The 18633-nt window shown below is 33.2% G+C and overlaps 1 protein-coding gene across 1 annotated transcript in view; it reads left to right on the top strand.

The window, feature by feature from the left end:
- The window catches only part of LOC148303425 (protein O-mannosyl-transferase TMTC1-like), a 349351-nt gene that overhangs the window by 302405 nt on the left and 28313 nt on the right, over positions 1-18633 (top strand). Inside the window, exon 3 of the mRNA XM_088269968.1 lies at positions 10950-11023. Within this exon, the coding sequence (XP_088126094.1) occupies positions 10950-11023 (74 nt within the window). The remainder of the gene's footprint in view (positions 1-10949; positions 11024-18633) is intronic.

The following is an 18633-nucleotide window of genomic DNA, read 5'->3' as shown; positions in this document are numbered from 1 at the left end:
GACTAATACATACACTTAAATTATTACACAAAGTTACAAACAAAGTCAAGTCATGAACAATTTAGAAATACATAAAAATATTCATTTTGATAAAACATTAATGAATAATTTGCTCTCTTAAACTACATCACCATAATTATCATATTTTTTTTTACAAAAAGTCCCTTCTTTACCCTACCCCCTCCTTTTTTTACCCTACCAACCTCTGTATATCTATATGTGTTGGGTTGTGGTCACGTGGTTAGTATTGCAGACTCTTACGTCAGAGTTTCTCGGTTCGAACGCACTCTACCTATTTCTAATAATGAGCCGCTTAGGCTCACAGAAATAGTATGAAATTGAAGTATTTGTATAAATAATGAAAACACAAATATTTCTCTTTTTTTTTAAATAAATAAATAAAAAACATATCCCTAATTTTTTTTGCTCTTTAGTTTCAAAACCACATGTCGATTAAAACAACTATAGTTTTCGAAACTAATCGTGTATGATGAAATAAAACTCAATAATTGGTATTAAGCAAGTGATATTGTTTTTAAATAAACTTGTCATGCCACAAAGTTCATGCCAAATCAATGAATAATACTCTGTTTTTTCACAACATGTCTGGTATGTCCAAACCCTTATTTACAGATCCGGATTTCTCCTCTCCATTTTTACATTTTGCTATCTCAACATAGATCTATGTGGATATATCAAAATTCAAAAGTAACTCTTAAGCTGAGAAATCCAGATTTGTGAACAAAGAACCCAAAATGTTTAAAATAAAATAACTTATCATATTATAAGCGTCTTAAAAATTAAAAGTTATGACTTTCAATTTTTATTTAGCATGTTTTACGCGTTTCTCTAGTACGTTTAATAATTCATCAAGTATCTTGAAAAGGGTCTTCACATAATATTAAAACTTTACTCGAATCAACAATATATACTGCGGTGAACTCGTACATAAAGCGAAGTACAAATGAATCATATAATAAAAATGTGACGTTAAAATTTTTGTATAGTATGGTACAATGATTATTGTGACACGTGTATAAAGTGATAACTTAAACCAGCCTATAACAGGTTAGAAGCCCAGTTAATTTTAAAGATAATGCTTATAATAATATATGTATTAATTATAAATCAAACACAGAGTTTTTGCGTCTACTAAGTTGTATTTTATTAACAAAATCACATAAAAATTATATTGTGACAATTGTTTTGCCTTGTTAGGGCATTATCAAACGATAAATAATAATAATAATAATAACTCTTTATTCCAGCTTAACTAAGTGGTGTATCTCAGCCATAAATTATTTTCCTATATTTCCATTTGAACATATATCATACATACATACATACATCGTTTTTCCGCATATTCGTCTGAGAGATAGCATTTCGACTCCATTCAATCTACTTTAATCCTTGTTTTGTCAACTCTTTGTCTCACTCCCATGCATTAGGATATTTAGAAAATAAAAGAAATAAATTTGCTCATCTAAAATTTATATTCCTATCTCAGAAAATATTTTGGATCCCATTTTTTACATTTAAAATAATATTTTTATTCCTTTGCTTTGTAAAATCCTTTCGCTTTTTTTTCTTGAAGTCTTAAGTTTTTTAAAACTTTTCGCAGAAGATTCAATATATTGTATCAAAACAACTTTTTATGAAAATTCAAGGAATCGTGCTTAAGAATGAATACGCGAGCTTGTTAGTAACGTTCAACTAGCTTAAGGGCCGATTTCACCAACAATGCGTAGTTATTCAATTTACATAGAAAATAAATTCAAAATTTATTGTGTCTCGCAATATTACTGTCAAAACATACAATATTTTAAAAAGGCATGATTCCATAATATGGAATGATTTTTTCATACTAACATGAATTTCAAAGAATATAATGGATAAAATATTATTTTGTCAAATTTGTTGATATGACACGTGTACGCAGGTGTTCGTGTTAATATTGGATTTATAAAGGTAAAACGGTGTCAATCACGAAATTTACAAAATACTCGTATAACGCAAAAGGCCAAACAATTTTAAATATGACGTTTACATTACTTTTTACAAGCATGGTAACGTTATATATATATATATATATATATATATATATATATATATATATATATATATATATATATATATATATATATATATATATATATATATATATGTAATAAAATAACTAGGTACCTACCTATACATTTTATTAAGTACTTACAAATAGTACCTACATAAAACACTTCCACCACCAGATGCCGCATGCGTCGCTCAGAATAAAACAAAAGACTTCCGATAATATTATTAACTGTCAGAATCAGATAGATAGATAGATAGATAGATATAAAAATTATTATAAAGATAAATTAAGAATAAACTTTAATTACAAAGCAACACATTGTTTATTTTATTATTATACACCCACTTTACATATTATTTACACTTAATTTTCAAAAGGAAAATATTACCACGTTATATATATATATATTTATATATATATATATATATATATATATATATATATATATATATATATATATATATATATATAAATATATATATATATATATATATATATATATATATATATATATATATATATATATATATATATATATATATATATATATATATATATATATATATATATATATATATATATATATATATATATATATATATATATATATATTTATATATATATATATATGAAGCGAATGTGGTTGGTAATAGAAGTAGAGAGAGACGAAGATCGACGAACTTGGCATCATCAAGTATTTCAAATAGATACTTAAAAGGAGTCAGGTCAGAAGTCTGAATAATCGGTGGGTATGTATGGATGAGAAAAGAAGTTTGCAAATACAGATTGGTGTAGCGTCCTATTCTCTCTGTCCATCTATCGGACACTGGATTATTCACCTTATGGGATGTATGGACCTTATGGATGAGATGTCAATTTTAAAGCTAGAATAGTAAACGTTCCACAAGCATATAAAGTGATCACTAAAGCCAGCCAAAAACCAAGTCGTGAGCCCCGGGATGCTCAGTCTTCCATCTTCTTTTATAAAAAAGGGAGAATGATACATGTGGTTTCGCCACAGTGCGAAATGAAACTCAAAAAAATAATTATTCGAAGGACCAGTCTTATGGTATTAACAATAAGACGACGATTCTACAAGATAGAAATATTTAGATCGATTTGGAGTCGTGATACTCTCCCGAGTTAGTTCGATGATTTATGCTCGAACTTTCAAGTACCAAGGGACGGCGAGTTCGATAAATATCAAATAGCACGTATGAATAAAGAACTAACCTTTTATTCTTATAGATGGTCTTGATCCAGCGCTGGGATCAGGGCGATTCTCTCTTGATGGTGGTGATGGGGTCACAAAATACAGCGAGGTATTCACAACAATTCAATATATAGAGCGCCCGCGTGAAGAGTCAAATTGCAACTATTTGTACTTTTGTTTTTGTCTTTTATTTTGGCAGTCGGGCGTCGTTCGAAATTCAAAACGTACTACCGATAAGTACCGGCCAAACCATGCCCCCCGCCTTGGAAGTTCCTAGAGCTTCCGAAACCGTCGACGCAAACCGAAAGAACCACGAACTCCAAAACGATCAAACACGAATGTTGAAGAGAGAGAAATAATATGGAAAAATACTTAAATAAAGGGATAATTAAATAATTCATTTCAATTTGAACCATAAGAGGTTTGAGGTAATTCTCTCAACACTTTCACTTGTTCGGAAACGTCCAATTCAATACAATTGGAAACTTAATGCAAAAAACAAACAAACAAAAGAAAAACTGAGATAAAAAAAAATGCAAAAACAATAGATAAACAAACTACTATTGATTTGGAATTGGACACAGTTTAACAACTGGCCTTTTGAAGCTGGTGGTTTGGGTTCTGACCAAAGCCACTCTGGCAATACCATCGGTGCCAGGGTATAATTCTTCTATTCTTCCTAGAGGCCAACGTAAAGGAGGGATGTCGTCTTGTATAATTAGAACTAAAGTACCCACAGTTACCGGGTGATCGGGTGTACACCACTTTTGGCGCACTTGCAATGTATGCAAGTATTCCAACCTTATTATCAAAGTATTCCATTCCTTGGACTAAACTGTCTAATAACCGTTTACGATAACCTAGACTATAACTGTTTGTTTCCAAGGCCGGAAGAGATTGCAAAGGTGTAGACATGAGAAAGTGGGCGGGAGTAAGGACTTCCGGATGAGGTTCGCCCGATAACACACAAAGGGGTCTAGAATTGAGGAGAGCCTCTATCTGTACTAATACCGTAAGGAGTTCTTCATAAGTCAGTAATTGACTTCCTATTACTCTATATAAGTGTGATTTGAAACTCTTAATATTTGACTCCCAGATTCCACCAAAATGTGGACTATGAGGTGGAATTAATTTCCATTCTATACGACGCTTAAGCATTTCTTTGCTTATAATATTGTGGTATTCCTGCGATACGGTTAACTTATAAATATCTTCTAACTGTGCCTTAGCTCCAATAAAATTTGTACCATTATCTGAGTACAAACATGATACAGGTCCTCTTCGCGACAAAAAACGTTTGAACGCGGCTAAGAAAGTATCGGAGGATAAGTCCGAAGCAAGTTCAATATGTACGGCCTTAGTTGTTAAGCAAATAAAAAGACACAGATAAGCCTTTTGAGAACGTTGTCCGCGCTTTCTAGTGAGAGTAATGTTTAGAGGACCCGCGTAATCAACACCTGTGTGGACAAAAGCTTTTGCCTCCTGTATCCGATATGATGGAAGATCAGCCATTTTCGGAGTTGGATGTGACGGAGACATGCGGAAGCAGGCATTGCATTTATTTACTCGCCCTCTAATGACGCTTCTGGCAGAAAGAATCCAAAATCTTTGGCGCAGGATAGACATAAGGAGTCCCGATCCCGTATGTAAGTGAAATTTGTGGTACCGATCTATTATTAAATCGACCACATGGTCTCGTTTTGGAAGAAGCGCTGGGTGTTTGGTTTCAAAAGGAAGATCTGCTTTGGATAATCTTCCTTCAATGCCTAAAATACCTTCTTCGTCTATAAAGGGACTCAGACGTTTCAACTGTTTTGATATGACCTGAGACCCCTTTAATTGGCTTATTTCGTCTGAAAAATGCATGCTTTGGACCGCTCTAATAACCACCTTCTCAGCTTCTATCAAATCTGAGACTGTAACTGTCACCGAACGAGGTAACCGTTTTAAAAAACGTAAACAATATACAATTATACGAAGAAGCCTGTCCCAACACGAGACTCTTTTAGACAATTCGTAAAACTCCAAACAATTATTAACGAATGTATTCGTTGTTAGAAAAACTTTAGAACGTTTGTATTCCAATTTTTTATCTTCGGATTCTTCAAAGGAAAATTTATTTATAGGCCACGTAGAGCAATCTTCCCTAGCCCACGGTGGACCGTTTAACCACAGAGGGTGGTCAATTAATTGCGCGGGTGTCAACCCGCGAGATATACAGTCGCTTGGATTTTGCTTACCATTGATATGGTAAAAATATTTGGGATCAAGAAGTTCTTGAATCTTGGTGATCCTATTTGCGACGAATGTGTCAAAACGATGTGGTGATGAGTGAGTCCAGTGTAGAACGACTGTCGAGTCACTAAAGGCATATATATTTTTTACTGTACACCTTGAGGAAATTGTATCGATGACGAATTTAATAAGCTTTGCTAATAATAAGACTGCGCAAAGTTCTAATCGAGCTAAAGACACAATTTTGAGTGGAGCTACACGACTCTTGGCTAGAATTAGACTTATTTTATTGGGATTATTTGGAACTTCTATGCACGTATAAACACAGGCGCCGTACGCGCGTTCGCTGGCGTCTGCAAACCCTAATATGTTTAAAGTACATAATTCAGATTCAAAGCCTAAAAATCGAGGTAATTTAAATCCTTTTAGCAGAGGCAATTCTTTTAAGAACTTTTGCCAGGTAGTTTTTATTTCCTCAGGTGGCAATTCATCCCACCCTAACTTACGAATCCATAAAGCTTTGATTAATAATTTCGCATATAAGATTACTGGAGAACAATAGCCATTGATGTCCCACAACTTTGCCACCGTTGACAACATTGTGCGCTTGGTACATTTAGGTATTGGGCTACATTTTACAGAAACTGTTAAAACGTCTTCCTTAGGACACCAATCTAATCCGAGAATCTTAAGGTTATCCTCTTCATTGTCAAATTTAACTTTACTAGTTAAACGATTACTTTCCGGAATAGCATTCATTACTTCCGCCGAGTTGCTTACAAATTTAACTAATTCAAAACCTCCTAATTTGAAAAGTTCAATTAGACTTAGCGCCAACTTAACACCTTCTTCCGTTGTGCGAGTGGACGTGCCTAAATCGTCCATATAAAAATCTTCGGACGCGATTTTGGCAGCGTATGGATATTTATCATGTTCATCTTTAGCTAGCTGCTTTACGGTACGCATAGCTAAGTAAGGACTACATCTCAAACCGAAGCACACGCGATTAAACTGGTACATCTTTATTACGTCATCAGTTTTAAATTTATACAGGATATTGAGAAAACGACGATCTTCAGGTCGTACAATTAAATTTAGAAACATTTGCTTGATATCCGCGCTGAGTGCAATTGGAAATAATCTGAATTTTAGAATAACGGCGGGTAATTCTGCTTGTAAATTAGGACCTGGATGTAAACAATCATTCAGAGAAAGACCCGACGTAGTCACCTGACTGGCGTTTAGGACAACTCTAAGTTTTGTAGTGAGTTTGTCCGCTCGTTGAACTCCGTGATGAGGTATGACATAAAATGGCTCGTTATAATTACTAAGTGGTATGGGAGAAATAAATTTATTTTCAAGATATTCTTCCATGACCTTATCATAGTCACGACGCAGAGTGTAATTTTGATTAATTTTGCGTTCTAACTTCTGATAGCGAAGTGTCGCAGTTGTAAGTGAATCTCCTAAACAAGATGGATCTCTATTAAAGGGTAGTGCTGTGACGTAGCGCCCAGTGCTATCCCGATGTATGTTTGATTTATAAAATTCTTCACACTGTTTTTCCTCAGATGAAAAACTTGGTTTTTCACTCGAAGGTGCTTCTTCTAATGTCCAAAATCTGGATACTAGTGTCTCAATTGATTCCTTAGAAGTAGTCAAAAAATTATGAATAGGAGGACGAGTATCGTCCTTATCGTAACTTATCAAAGAATTGGCCGAACCTACAATTATAAACCCAAATGCGGTCTCTATAGCGTCTGGGTTTCCTGGCGGTCCACGTATTCTTTTATCTCGCAGAATTTCAGTAAAGACTTCAGCACCCGGTAATATGTCTACTGGTCTTGAAATGTGGAAGTCTCTGTCGGCTAAGGACAAGTCTTTTAAATAGTTGAGAGATGAGGTATTAATCTCGGAAACTGGAAGGTTATCGGTTATCTTATTTAATACTAGTGGTTGAATACTTAAATTATAACTAGGATCATCCTGCGATTTTAAAACTAAATTTGTTACACCGTGAATTGGTTGCGAAGTATTTGACGACTCGAGTTCAGAATATTTTGTCATCCTTATAAGTGTGTCTTTAACAAAATAAAACTTCCTTTTGAAAACTGTCAAGCTCTCAAAATTCGGTTGAAAATCTGGATTTAACTTCATTTGCAACACGTTTTCATTATCACATAAGTTTTTAAATTCGGAAAAAAGATTGTCAATTTCCGATGCCTGTACTCTAAATCTAAATTCTTGTGTAATTTGCGTTTCTTTTTGACTTTGATAAACATTTTGAGCTTGTTTATGTAGCTCTTCGATTTTCGCCAAAATATAATCTTTTTTTGCTTTCGCCAATTTAAGTTGTATTTTATCATTCATGTTTACGTATTGCTTATTGCAGTAGCAATATTATCAAAGGGAAACAAATTCACAAGAAATTTAAATATCGAATTTAGTATTGACACCAAATCCGAAACGCTCGCAATCGTAAATAGGTACGCTAGTAATCGTAAATATGTAAATCCGGTTCGATAGGACCAAAAATGGTTTCGCCACAGTGCGAAATGAAACTCAAAAAAATAATTATTCGAAGGACCAGTCTTATGGTATTAACAATAAGACGACGATTCTACAAGATAGAAATATTTAGATCGATTTGGAGTCGTGATACTCTCCCGAGTTAGTTCGATGATTTATGCTCGAACTTTCAAGTACCAAGGGACGGCGAGTTCGATAAATATCAAATAGCACGTATGAATAAAGAACTAACCTTTTATTCTTATAGATGGTCTTGATCCAGCGCTGGGATCAGGGCGATTCTCTCTTGATGGTGGTGATGGGGTCACAAAATACAGCGAGGTATTCACAACAATTCAATATATAGAGCGCCCGCGTGAAGAGTCAAATTGCAACTATTTGTACTTTTGTTTTTGTCTTTTATTTTGGCAGTCGGGCGTCGTTCGAAATTCAAAACGTACTACCGATAAGTACCGGCCAAACCAACATGTTTTATATCAATTTGTGACACCTTTAAAAAGATAATTATTCCATAGACCTTTCTTACCGATGAAAATTTTTTTTTAAAAGTTTTATGCATGCGATAAAGATCGGGACGTTTTCCGTGGCTCAATGGATAAATACAACGTAGACACATTTTAAAAAGATAATTTTTCCAATGGAGCTTTCTTACCAATGAAGACACCTCTAAAAAGGCAATTATTCCTTTCTTACCGATGAATTTTTTCAAAAAGTTTTTAGCATGCGATAGAAATTTGGACGTTTTCCGTGGCTCAATCGGGTGAATACAACGTGCGCACACAAATCACGGTCCGCGATTTTTCGGTTCGGTAGGTGGTGTCAATCTGAAATGATTACGGGATTAGGGCTGCGAGGCAATGCGCCACGAGCAGCAGCCCCCGCCCTCTCCTGGTGGTCGGTCCAAACAAAACACAAAAACCAACACATTTCCCAATGTCGGGATCGGCAGAGGACATTGATAAATGGATTTAATAATGGCACATTCGTACCAGTGTGCGTGAAGAGGCTTATTACTAAAGCATTTGTTTGTGTCGTAATTATTATTCCGGACGTTTTGGACAGCTATGATGGCGCGAATTTTGTATTATCACCGCTAATGCTGATCTAAAAACGTGTATCACACTAGAAATTTTATAATAAATGTTCCTACCTAACCAGACTCAATTTGACAGTTTGAAAAAGAGATGTTTAACAAGCATTTTGAAGACATTTCTTGACGTTTTGAAAAGCTTTGATGATGCAAATTTTATATTATCACCGCTAATGTTGGTTTAAAAACGTGTATCACACTAGAAATTTTATAATAAATGGTCCCACCGAACTAACCTTAATTTGACAGTTTGAAAAAAAGAGATTAAACAACCAAGCTTTTAGGAGACATTTCTCGACAGTTTGATGCAGTTTTACAGCTTTGATGGCAAAAAAATTATATCATAACAGCTAATTATGATTTAAAAACATGTATCATACTAGAAATTTTATAATAAATAGCCCTCCCACACCTGCCCGATCTATCCTTAATTTTAAAGTAAGGAAAAATATTTTAAACAAGTAATTTGAAGACGTTTCTTGATTATTATTACTGGTGGTGCAAATTTTATATTTTTCATATCCATATGGTCCATTGCCGACTGTCGAATTAAGATGCGATATATCTATTTTTTACGTTTTATATTATAACACTTTAAAATGATGAAATATCTCAATTTTCTCAAATCTTATTCAATTTAAAAAGTGATCAATAATTATTAAATTGTAACGAATGAGTTACTCCCCTAAAAATCAGAGAAGTAACTTTTCAGAAGTGTAGCAGACAGTGAAGTAGACGGTTTAAAGCTGAACTACGTGATCGGATGAAAATTCCTAAAACCCAATCAAGCTGTCGATTACGCCCGAGTGTTTACTTTTCCTAGTATGTACTCTGTTAAACTCACGTTCGTGGGGGCTTCCAGATGATACTTGCTTTGTTGTACGTTTTTTTTCCTCTCTGCTGCTTCCAATCTTAACCGGCTCGATTCACCCTTCACTTCAATTAGAAACTTTTAGGAAGATGATTTTATTATGAAGTACTTATTTCCCGCGGGTTTGCCTCAGAAATTTGGTTTTAAATTTTATTTCACTTTGTAGATTTTTTGTCGGAAAATTCTTACTTCTGTTCGTATAATAAATACTGCGGCTACTCGATTTCTTCTCGTTTCTGTCACCGCTCAAGTAAGAATTCAAGCGTAACCTTTTTTATAGTAGATTTCCCTATCGCGGACATTCTTTATTTGCCTAAAGATAAACGTCTATTTAGATATGCAGTATAGAAAACGTAAGACGTTATCATTTTTGCAGTCGTGAGTCAATTTATCAATTGATACGAGAAATTGGTTTCTTACCTTTGTTATATTCTTTGAACCTCAGACAAAACCCGAATAAAACCCCTGTCACCTTCAAAGTAAAACCCAAACGTTCCGGCCATAATGTAGGGAAATTTTGGACCGTCTGAGTTTGGCCAACCCTTCCAGTATTTCGTATGTTTTATTTTAGAAATTCAATAAGGACTCCTATACGGAAGAAAGGCACGGGCTCGGGTACTTTAGGCAGAATAAGTAGTAATTCAATTTAAAGACTTCATTCGTATTAGTTTGTTTTTATTGGAGAGAATAAGTTATAACTTTCTTTTTGCCCGAATGTTCTGTTCCTTTGTGTCACCGTAAATATATTCCAATACGATTTTGATTGGAAACTTTCTACTTTGTTACTCGAAACTGTTGAAATTTTCTCGAATAGGAAAATTTGTCGAGGAAACGGAAAAATAATTCCTTTTATTTATTGAATATTTTTTATATAAAACTATCTGTATTTAAGACTGTGTTTTCTTCAATTGAAATAAATGTTTATTTTATATTGTTACAGGTGACAGGAATCGTTGGAAGAGCAGATGTGCTTGCCTGCATATTTTTTCTGATATCACTTATTGTGTATCATGGGTGAGTAAAATAATATTTACTATTATATCTTTATTTGATCATAAATTGTTATTCTTTTGCAATGAAATTAATTCTATTTCAGTGATTTTCTAAATAAACTTTACTTTAATGTAAGCATCGGTATCTAATATACAACATAAATTGCAAACAAAGAAATATAATTTATTTCGAATTATTTAAGCTTCTAAGAATATAACATCGTATTAGAATATAATGTTTTCTTTGGACAAACAATGACATTTCTTTGCATATATTATCTTCATTTTCCATTATAAATATTGGATCAAAAACCATGATAAATTATTTACTATTCATATTTTACTATTTAAATAACACAATATTAGAGATAAATTGACGTTCGAATTTGAAATAGTCATCGTAAGTTTCACGTTAACAAGTGAGTTTGCTAATTTCAGCCATCCATTCTTCTTGATTCCAATCATTACTCTGTCATGAAGCTATAACCAAATGTTCAAAGCTTGGTCATTATGCTTAAAGTCAACATCTTCTCTACTTTGTCGGTACTTTTTGTTAATTCGTTGCAAAACTTAAAGATTCGAGACATAAATTGACTTAAACCAACCGTAAAAGAGAAAATTAACCCAAAGCCGATTGATGAAATAATTAAATCAACTGATTGTTTCCTATGTAGGATTGCGGTAATATGCATAGTAACTATTTATTGATTATTGCTTTGGAATATATTTTAAGGTAGCGGAGTACGTTTAGTTTTTGTTACCCTTAGGCGTCTCCTATAACTGAATGAGATCATAGTTTATTGGTATATAAAAGTTGAACTTTTATTTGTTAGGCAAGTATTCAGGCTCTATTAGACTCTACTCACGATAAAGTAGGTAAATATTATATGTATAAACATTCATAGGGTGTTTTTAAGAAACTATCTGTTACCACCAATCAATTACGAGCTTATAGGACATTAGTTAAACCAATCTACCAAAAAATACCTTGGAAGCAGAGTTAAGTGCATGTGAATATCTCATTCAAGACCATACCACTTTAACGTTACACCTTGGAAAGCAGAGTTAAATTCATGTGAATATCTCATTCAAGACTTCACCACCAAAACGAGATTGAGTCTCTATCCTCTCCTTCACACTTCGAGCTCAGAAGGCGACTCACCAAGTTGACAAGGAATTATCATCAGTTATCACTCTCCTAACCATACTTTGGAAAGCAGAGTAAAGTGCATGTAAATATATTATTCCAGACCATACCACCAAAATGAGATTGAGTCTCTTTCCTCTCCTTCATACTTTGAGCCAAAAGGCAACCCACCAAGTCATCAAGGAACTATTATCAGCTATCACTCTCCCAACTATATCCCTGGGCACGATTTCGCAATATCGCGTATCCTACTAAACATTAGAACGTGATGTTTTTACATCAATATTCTTCACAGGTTTATTCTAATAAAACGAATGTGGTTGAATTCATGTCAGAAATTTTGAGAGAAGGTTAAACGCCTTTAATGAAAGAAGAGCGCGAAAAGGATACGCGTATTTAACTTTTCCCATTAAACTTTCTCCCCTTATTTAAATACAAGTCAGTGATCCTGAAAACATTTTAATAAAAAAAATTATATTAGGCCTACGAGTAACTTTTTTTCTCTGAATTTTCCTCGTAGGTACACTTTCATTCACGAACAATTCACGAAGCATTATACAAAGCTGTATATCAATGTATAGAAGTGTAGCATGGAGTTTACAAAAGAAGTGTGAAAATAGACTGAACGCAGTTGAAATGCGATTTGTCAGATGAATGTGTGGCAAAAGGATGTATGATAGATATTCGAAGGATTATTCGAGGAATGAATCCATGGCTAAGATAAGCATTATTGATAAAATTAAGAAAAGTGTGTAGAGAAAAGATTGTTGATACAAATTTCTGTAAATACAGAAAACGCGTTGTTTCTTTTAACGCGTTTAAGTTGTAAAAAAATAATCCAATCTTAAAATTTATATCACTACTTTCTTGTGCTTTATTTCTTGTGACTTGTTTACTTTTCAAAAGCATGTTTTTTTTCAATCTAGAGCGACACAAACAAATCACAAACCACATACTTGCTGTTTAAAGTTTTGTTAAAAACAGACGTACGAAAATACATTGTCCACATTTATCAAACGACACCAAACAACGCGTTTTATGCAATACCAATTTAGAGAAAAGGAAAATTCTGTTATAGGGGTTTGTTTTCCTTGTGGTAGTAAAATATATATTTTTTGCTCCGGTGCCCTTCTTTATATTTTTATAGGAAAAGTACTTCCATAACTCTACAGGCACAAACACTCGGATACAATAGAACGTTCTGGGCGACCAGCAAACAGAAATGATTACACGGCTTTAGGGTTTCCACCACTAATCCAAAGGGTGATTGCTGCAAAATACTGCCTAGAAATGTGTTTTCCCTCACTGGCGGGGAAGACTAATGACATCTTTTCTTTTAGTTTTATATTTCCTCGGATGTCTCTTGTCAACTCGTGAAGGCAGATGGGGAAATCACGAACATTTTTTCAAAGATGTAATCAGGATTTTCAACACCTGTTTCTTTAATGAAATTTCTCCTTGTTTTGCTAAAATAATTGTAATATTCGGATATTGCGTCATTTTTATTTTTCATTATGAATATATATCAACCTTCAAACTTTATCCCAATCGTAGAGCACCTCCTTTAATTATAACGTCTGCATTTTTTATCAAATTTTAGGATCTTGAATTAGTTTTTTAAACCTCATTCCTTGATACACTGCTAACTCATTCACTGCTAACTATTCAAGTAAAAATAAGCCATAAATATTTTCCTTGCATTTATGGTATTCGAGTACGAAATTGGATCTTTTTGTTTTATTAAAACTGTTTCGCAGGAGTAGGCAAAGATAATAGGATGCCACACCACTCTGTCTTTTCAAACGTTTTTCGCCTCTACCACATTCGTGCTTCTCTTCATATATAAACAATTTTTCTCCAATGATTATTCCGATTCCTGACCTAACCACATTCAAGTATTTATAACACTTGATCATACCAACTTTTCCATAATAATTATAAAAGTAAAATAATTTTTTATATTATATTATTAAACCACCAAACAATCGGTGGGTATGTATGAGGAGATGCATGAACGTGGAAGAGGCGAAGAATGTTTGCAAAGACAGAGTAGTGTGGCGTTCTATTCTCTCTGCCTACCCCTGCGGCGAAGCTGCGTAATGGTTAGTTAGTTAGTTAGTTATATTACTAAACCATATCCGCTCCCTGGGTGGAGCATATGGAGTCCACAAAAATAAATTAAGTAAACGAAAACGAATGGTTCCAAGCAGACATAACTCTATTTTAGACTGGTTACTTTATTTTTTTATATTAAAAAATGAACGATGAATGATAAGGAGAGCGTTATTTTTTAATACATCAAACATATTCGAATTGTTTTCCATGACACGGTTATCAAACACAATTTAAAATTTTCCCAATTAGATCGGTGACGGATAAGATGTAATCACGCACAGCGCATCATAAACGTTATTAACGTGCTTTCCATGAGTTTCAGAAAGACAATGCCGTTAGCAAGTTTTGTAATCTTTGGCACATTCATTTCCCGTTTCACTTGAACCTCCCATAACCCAGTTACTTAGGAGATTGGCGGACGATAGCGTAATGTAACGATGCGATGGTTTAGCTCTTCCAGCTAACTCTGACATTCCAATAATTGACTTTGGCAACTGCAATAACTAGTCCTGCCAATTAAACTATGTATTTTTCCCTTCGAGCGCTTTAACTGCTCGCATTTTTCATTGAATTAATCCTTAACTACGTCCTATTTCAACAAATTCTCTTCTTATTAATCTAATTTCATTCATTTCTCCGTCGGAGCTTTAGTTGTTTTATTGTTGACTTTCTTCTGAAAAGAAATATCTTTAATTGTTTCGCCTTCTTATGGCATTTTCAAACGAATATGAAGATTAAATGGACTGATGGTCCTTGTATAGCTATACAATTCTAGTTACTAATTTATGTAATCATTTAAATAAAAGTACTTGTTTTTTACCACTTGAGTATTTTATTGTTACAACTAGTTTTGGAGTTTAGATGCGAGCATATGTTGCATCCAAATTTAGTAACAATATAGTACTTAAGTGGTAAAAAATTAGTGTTTTATGTATAATTAAGATTTTTTTTAACTAATTAAGAAATTTCTTACTAGACTAAGCCACAGCAACACGTGGCCAGTACATCCAACTATCTATTAAAAACTATCCTTCTCTGCATTGTATATATGTCCCTACTAGAATCACACACACACACACACACACACACACACACACACACACACACATACACACACACACACACACACACCCTCTTACACACTTCACATATGCACATTTTCTCTCATAGATACGTGTTCATTTGCTAGTTCTACATTAAATATTTTGTACTAATTTTTATGTTTCTCTGGTTAACTACAATTGGCTTGTTTAATGTATATTCTTTTAATGTTTTGTTTTACACGTCGCTCACTCCTTTCAATGTATCAAAAAACTTGAATTTTCAGGAGATCGTTTTAAATGTTTAAAAATATTATAATATGTATTAAAAATAAATATCAAGCCACTTATTGAACTTTTTAATGTGCAACAGATTTTTTTAGATAACACCTGGATGTTTTTTCTCTATTTTAAAAATATTTAGTATATTTAAAAAAAAAATAAACAATACATTTTCTTCAAAATGCAAAAACAACACTTTCTGTCGTGTAGCGGGTAAATATTAAGTTAAAAATATGCCACTTTTGCTAGGATATAGTACATTTTCTGGGTATTCCGAAAACATGTACAATTGAAAATTGTCGATTTTTGAAATATGACGTTGTTGAAAGGAGTGAGCGATATGTTGCTGTTGTTAACCCAAATAAATCAAATAATTAAAATAAAATAAAATTTATTATTTGTTTATATTTTTGAAAACATGGACGATAAATAGTCAATGAAAATTATTCTCATTAATTCAATGTTAAACGTTTCATTTATATGATAAAAGCCTTCTGATTTCATAATTGGCACAAAAGCATTACCGCCTCCGTAAATTCAAAGATCAAACATCGAATCCTGTACAAAGCGTAACGAGCTAACACCGCAAAAGTTCTCGGGTCCTAGAAAATATCATTATCTGTGTGCTTCTGCGTCGATTCGACATGTATGAACTCAACGTTATTGCCGCGTTCTTACGAACGTCTCAATTTACTGAGATAAGTATCCGAAATTTCTGATTATAATGATTATAATTATAATGGAAATTGTGTCATGAGAAATGTATTCGAATTTAACCATTTTTGTCTTGAGGGGTTTATTGTACCGATTTAATGTACAGTGAGAGCATTATACATGGCTAATTATAGATACATTCATTTACTTAATACTTCACTAGTCACCCTGTTAAAAGATAGCGATCAAGTCATAAGACAGAAGATACTTAAAATGTTGTAAAATTTAAATTATTTATAGAAATGTGCCCACTTGATTTTGGTCTAAAGAACTATATTGTGATAGTCACCCCACTAAAGTTTTAGACTAGTTAAAATAGTGTAAATTATTTAATAAATCATTTATAAGAAGTATAAAGTGTATGAAATAACCACTAAAGCCAGCCAAATGACAGGTCGTAATCCCTGGGATGCTCTATTTCGTACGTAAGTGATAGATTCTTCATCTCCAGTCGACACACTTATATTTCTGATACGATGTAAATATGTAACTGGCAATTTATCCAAACGATATCACTCTTTGAATCGTGAAATCTACGAAATTCTTAAATTATAAAATTCATTTGGCTTAAACATTTTAAATATATAAAAGCTAGATGAACAATCAATTGACAGAGAGATAATTCGTGTAAAATAACGTAAAATTTTCATTTAATGTTAATTTACTCGCCCTCATTTATGCGTAAACATTGTAAGCTTCAAAACGCTGTCCTGAATAATTAGGTCCTGTGGACATGTCACCATTGTGTTCTAAGGACGCGATATTATGTATAAAGGTTATGTTATCGTGACAGCCCTAATTCACCCTAACTCGGCCCTCGTTTTCCATATCCGAGCTCGCAGTAGGAAGTAAACAATCTATGACAGTTATGGGGAATAGAAGTAGGTTTTCAATGAAAAATCTTGAAAAACTATCTTTATTTACGAAACCCCGCCAGTGTTAGCGCTATCAAAAATGTATAAATGATGAATACTTAGGGTTATTGTTAGGAAACAGGGCACGAATGTCACGGTTGTATTGATTTATAAACATTTTTGCTTTCTGGGAAGTGGCCTAAAACGCTTTCAGCCAACAAAGGGGAGGGTCCTTTGTTCCGCAGAAGGCATGCTCCACCGCCGCGCTTTCACATTACCGACTACGAGAGCTGACCGAAATTACACACAGAACGCTTTCATATATCTGTTTTGTTCCGCTTTGCCTTCAAATATCTCTCGATGGCGGACTGCGTGTATTTTTTTTAAAGTTGTATAGATTATTTACAATATTTTGAGTGTTTTCAAATACTTGTTTACAAAATCTGGATTATCTCCAATTACAGGAGTTATTTTCATATGATTTTTTTGTTAGGATTCGGACCCCACATACTAATATAAGAGTTTCTGCTAAATAAAAAGCTTCTTTACATCTCACCAATAGATGGCTCTAGTGAAGTTCTAGTGATTCAAGTACAAGGTTTTTAAATTGGTTCATATGGTATATATATATATATATATATATATATATATATATATATATATATATATATATATATATATATATGTATATATATATATATATATATATATATATATATATATATATATATATATATATATATATATATATATATATATATCTTCCAAGAATTTGAGTAGTGTGGTTGTCAATAATGGTTAGAATTGGTGAATGTTACACGTGTGTAAAGTGATCACTTAAACCAGCCTATGACGGTCGTCAGCCCTGTAAATGCCCAGACTTCCATATTCTTCTTCATCTTTGATGAGATATCAAAAGATAATGTGTAAAAATATATACAGGTGTAATGCTATATACTTATTTCTTAAATATCACGGGATTTCATACATCGCCAATGGGCTTACTTACAAAACTTGCTTGAACAACCTTATAACGCGATTCTGTGCTAGAATTATTCTCACTGACTTATACTTACCTCTCATAATCGCCAAACTGTGTGCTATATCCAAAATATCACGGGATTTGATGTATTGCCAATGGGTTCATTCACAAAACTTGCTTAAGCTAGCTAAAAGTGCGGTTCTGTGTTAAATTATTCACATCGACTCACAAATTTACGTGTGATATTCGTCATGCTTGGTATAAAATCCGAAATATAACGAGATTCAATGCATCGCCAATGGGTGCATTTACAAAACTTACTTATTTCTTGAATGTTTTCCGCAGATACTTTGTGATAAATTTCATAATATCCTTATAAAATTAATAAACTTTGTTGTCACCACTTTTTTAATTAATACAATTAAACCTACCGGTTTAAACAATACATTGTCATCATCAGGGTTTATTTTAAATAAAAAAACATTAAAAACATGAAAA

Source organism: Brachycentrus maculatus, unplaced genomic scaffold, assembly GCF_059751285.1.
Source record: "Brachycentrus maculatus isolate JH-2025_06_01 unplaced genomic scaffold, ASM5975128v1 h1tg000369l, whole genome shotgun sequence".
Classification (NCBI taxonomy): domain Eukaryota; kingdom Metazoa; phylum Arthropoda; class Insecta; order Trichoptera; family Brachycentridae; genus Brachycentrus; species Brachycentrus maculatus.
Note: the sequence above shows the minus strand (reverse complement) of the source record. Positions and strands in the feature narration are given on the sequence as shown.